The sequence below is a fragment of the Condylura cristata genome, unplaced genomic scaffold, assembly GCF_000260355.1.
Source record: "Condylura cristata isolate star-nosed mole 26May11 unplaced genomic scaffold, ConCri1.0 scaffold00034, whole genome shotgun sequence".
Classification (NCBI taxonomy): Eukaryota; Metazoa; Chordata; class Mammalia; order Eulipotyphla; family Talpidae; genus Condylura; species Condylura cristata.
In genome coordinates this window covers 13274770-13279540 of record NW_004567135.1, presented here as the reverse complement: position 1 = coordinate 13279540, position 4771 = coordinate 13274770, and the positions used below count along the sequence as shown (strand labels likewise).

The 4771-nt window shown below is 51.6% G+C and overlaps 1 protein-coding gene across 2 annotated transcripts in view; it reads left to right on the top strand.

The window, feature by feature from the left end:
* LOC101636163 (von Willebrand factor) overlaps positions 1-4771 on the top strand; it is a 104412-nt gene that overhangs the window by 93579 nt on the left and 6062 nt on the right. For both annotated transcript variants that reach the window (XM_012732432.1, XM_012732433.1), the window contains 4 exons: positions 937-1039; positions 1423-1497; positions 2753-2857; positions 4175-4380. In XM_012732432.1, coding sequence (XP_012587886.1) covers positions 937-1039; positions 1423-1497; positions 2753-2857; positions 4175-4380 — 489 coding nt within the window. The remainder of the gene's footprint in view (positions 1-936; positions 1040-1422; positions 1498-2752; positions 2858-4174; positions 4381-4771) is intronic.

Genomic DNA, 4771 nt, shown 5'->3' with positions numbered 1-4771 from the left:
TTGGGGGCTAATCCTAGAGCTCAAGCAGCTGGGGGACAGGGGATCCCCTTGCTGATCACTGATCTCCCTTCTGCTAAGTTCATTGACTATTGACCAGAGAAGAACTTTCTTGACTTGGGAACTTTTTTGGGATCCTTGAGCTGTTGGAAAAGAATATATTTGTTTAGGAGCAATTGAACTTGAATTGAATTTTCTTGAAGATGACTTGATGGCTGAGTCCCGAGGGAGCCTGGTCCCTGCCCGTGCCTCTGAGTTTCCCACTCTTGCCAACAGTCTCCTTGTTTCACTGGTGAGGAAACCGAGGCATGGAGTAGCACTGTCATCAGAGTTCAGATCTTTCTGGCTTCAGGCTCTAGTCTAGGCTTCAGCATCCACCTGGCTCCTCTGAATCTCCATCTGAAAAACTGCATTCTGTCTCTGAGGTCACTTTTGGTGCCAGTAAAGAGTGACCTCGAGAGCTAACCCTGACCCCAACCCCCGTTGGCCCTCAGATGCAGTCCTCTGTCCTAAGTTGATTCTAGAAATAAACGGAGTCTTTTCTCCAGCTGCACCCCAGCTTTCCTCCTGACTGGGGAGTGGCCAGAGTGTGGACCGGGCCATCTGGTTCCCGCGCCAGGCACACACTGCCGTCAGGGAAGGCGGCCCAGAGGCACGCAGGTTTCTAGAAGCTGTGGGTCTCCTGCCTGTTGGCAGGGCAACGAGGGCAGGCCTTTCTGGGCACCCCCACTGCTCAGCTCTTTCTTCTGGGGCCCTCGTGTGGCTTTTATACTCATTCTCCCGCGTGCCCATCTGCGTGGCTCTGACCGAGGGGGCCTCAGGCTCTGACCTTTCCAGGGGAGACTGAACTGGAGGCAGTGTGGGGGTGGATTCACTCCTGTGCACACCAGGGCTCTGAGCTGACCTCCCTGGGCTGCCTCTTAACCTGTTTCCCGTCAGTTCCTGGAGACCTGGGTCCCAGACCACCAGCCCTGCCAGATCTGCATGTGCCTCAGTGGGCGGAAGGTCAACTGCACAGCCCAGCCCTGCCCCACAGCCAGAGGTGAGCCCCGCACTGGTCTCCTGGAGGAAGCAGGGCTCCCCTAGGTCAAGCAGCCACCCCTTCAGGGTTCCTCCGCTCTCCCGCCTTTCCCCACACAGCTGGACTCTCTGCCTCCCCAGGCCAGGGCCTGCCCTGGAGCAGACCCTGTCAGAGGCTAATCCCAACCCCAGCCCCCCCTTGGCCCTCAGACTCACTCTCCTGGAGACACATTGGAGGGGACCCACAGGGCACACAGTGAGGGGGGTTCTCATGTGTCAGAGGTCCCATGGGCTGATTCCCTGGGCACCCCCATCCAGATACAGGGGCAGTGCTGGTTAGGGGGAAGGTGTTGATTCTGCACCGTGGCATCTTTCTCTGACTTGGTGGCTTTCTTCCCACCCCAGCACCCACCTGTGGCCCATGCGAAGTGGCCCATCTCCTCCAGAACGCAGGCCAGTGCTGTCCCGAGTACGAGTGTGGTAGGTGTTCCCCTGGATGCTCCCTACCAGCTGTCTGTGTGGTGGGGGCTCAGCACAGAATGTGCAAAAGGAGGTGGGGAGAGGAGCTGGCCATGTCTCCCCCCCCCCAGTAGAAAGAACAATCCCTGGAAAATAAGATTTTATGCTTAGAAAAATTCTGTAGGGAATTATTAAACCTAAAGTTTGAAAGCATGAAGAACAAGACTTGGGGGAGGGGGAGGGACTCGCATAGACATTTACTGGAGAAAGGATTAGGTTAGAGTCACCTGCTCACCTTTTGGGTCAGATTCTGATGAGCTTGGGTGTAGAGAAGCTACACACAGGCTACCTCCACTCCTGCAAGTTATTTGTCCAGTTTGTAGGTTTGCGGGCTATAGAGTGAGCAGTGGGTGGATTAGTGGCATAGTGAAATCAATCCAGAATGGATGAGGTTGTGGTTACCTGATGAGAAGCCTCCAGTGCCCCACCTCTGTCCTGCTCAGGTGGACATTATTGTATGGACGAAGCTACAAAGCATAGACTTGTAACATTTGCAGAGATGCAAATCTTTGCGGGAGCAAATAGATCTAGGGACAGGCCAAGGATCAAAGAAAGTATGAAATAGTCTGAAAAGTGTATTTGTGTTGATCAAATTTACCTGAGTGAAATAGAAATCCTGGGGAAGGGAGATCTGACTTGAGGACGACTTGTGTCCGATAGGTCTTAGAATGTGAATAGTAGAGAGAATGGGTAGATCACTTAGTTCTAGCCCTTCATTTCATAGGTATTAGTAAGCATCTATTAAGCAGTTTCTTTACTTCATGATATCCTTAGGCAGCTAGATAGCTATTGAGCTAGAGAAAGTCAGAGACAGACATATATAGACAGACAGATATAGCTAGATGTAGACAGACAGATGGCCAGAGAGACAGAGAGGGCAAGGAAGATGGAACTGAGCTCAAGAAGGTTCAAGTGAATTGGCTGAGATCTGTAATGACAAGAGCAGCCAGTATTAGCTTATCATATAACTTGGCACAGTCCACCCATCTGTCTATCTATCTGTCCGTCATCCAGCCGCCCATCACCCATCTCTCCACCTAATCTTCTCACCGTTACCTCTGCCTCGATCACATCATCGTCATTTGTCTAGAAAGCTTGAGTTCTACACGAATGAATTAGGCATGGCGGGGGTGGGAGTGGGGGAACTTCCTGTAATACAAGCGTCACCTTGGTGAACCCCGAGTCCTGAGTGCACAGCTCTCTTTCGGGCCCTCAGTGTGCGACCAGGTGAGCTGTGACATGCCCCCAGTGCCTGATTGTGAAGACGGGCTCCAGCCCACGCTCACCAACCCTGGCGAGTGCAGACCCAACTACACCTGCGGTAAGACCTTTGTGGCCAGGGGGGCGGGTTTGGGGGGGGCAGGGGGAGCATCACTGTCTCCTAGTTAGCTGAATCTGGGTGTGGGTCACCCCTGGGTTGCATCTCTGAGCTGCAGGCTGCTGAAGGCTGCTGGGTGTGGCACAGCTGCAGCTGCCTCCCTGTGGGCTGCTTTATAGGGCCCAAGATGAGAAAACCCCAGCTCCAAGCTTGTGCTCCCACCTTCCCACATGTCTCTGAAGGGAGAGAACGTCTTTGCTTTGTCCTCAGCTTTGGATTTTATTCCCAAGCACATTTATACTCTGTTTCTCTGTATATATTTGTATGTTTAATTAGTAGATACTCTAATTTAAGCATCGGTTGGACTAAAACAAGACATACTAAGAAACTGAATTTTGTACTTAGCTACTGAGAATCCCCACCGTAAGTCAAATGGGGCTCTGACGCCATTGTCTTAGAATCTCGCCAGAGTCCCGAAAGGTAAGACTGGAGCAAGGAGGCACGTTGGATTAGAAGGAGGTTGGGACTAGGTGAAGGGTAAGAGCTGGCATTTGTAAAATGATATCTGGGATTGGATTTGGCATGTATGAAATGGCATTGTGCAGTGAATTCTGTCATCCCTTCATTCACTGGTGGACAGCCTAGAACTGTATTGCTCTAGGGACTGAGATGGGACAGGCTCACATAAGCTACCAGCATATAAATAGGTGACATCTGCCATCTCTGAGAATTAACAGCTGGAAGGACCCTTCCCTTCCAGATGTGCATGGCAAGGAGAGGACATGGCTTGGATTGCTGAGCAGCTTTTACTTCTCCTTCGCTAGAGTCCTGAGCTTCCCACTTCCCCTCTGGATTAGTGATCTCATTTTCCTACAAATTAATTGCTTTTTTTAAAAAAATTATTTGTACAGAGATGCGGGTACAGGCCAGAGATGTGGAGGGTGAGAGGATTCACCAGAGTCAGAGTGGGGAGCAGAACAGGCAGATGCACTGGAACACACTGCTGAGGGGAGCAGCGGGCGGGTCAGGAGAGGTCTGCCACGCCATGTGGTCACCTCCGGGGCAGGCAGGGATCGAACTCATGCGGAAGTGGTTTAAACTTCTTTGTGCTGTGCTTTAACCCGCTGCGCCACCAGGGAGGGCCCACAAATTAATTGCTTTTTTATGTGACCGGATACTCCACAGTCCCTGAGCTGGGCTTACGTGCATTTCTGATATAGTATTCTGGGTCTAGAGTGTCCTGGGAAATTATATCACAGCTGGACACTTACACCCTGGCTCAGGGTGCAGGGCCAGGGCATCACCCCATCTGCCCCTCAGCCTGCAGGAAAGAGGCGTGCCAGAGAGTGTCCCCACCTGCCTGCCCCCCACATCGGACACTGACCCTTCGCAAAACCCAGTGCTGTGATGAGTATGAGTGTGCCTGCAACTGTGTCAACTCCACGGTGAGCTGCCCCCTGGGATACCTGTCCTCAGCTGTCACCAACGACTGTGGCTGCACCACGACCACCTGCCTCCCTGACAAGGTAGGGGTTGCTCAGCTCTGGCTGGGGTGATGGCCAAGCTTGCTCCTGCTCTGGATGTGTGCCTTCCTGTCCACGCCCAGTGCATGTGGCTCGATGGGTGGAAATCAGCACTCCTTCTCAATCTAGAGGGAAGTTTGTTTAGTCAACTCAGGAAGTATGTCTAGAGAATCTGGTATGTTCTCAGCTTGGCTAGGAGTTGAGGTTACAGCTCTCAGGTATAGGACCTGGTATCTAATTTTAGTGGATTTTATAGGTTTAGCTAAGAAAATAATAGTATTATTAGATAATTTAGAAACTAGTTAATATGCACTTGGTAATTGTAATCAATTTGTCCATCAGTACTTCTTTCTGTCCATCCATCTGTCCATCTGTCCGACTGTCCACCCACCCA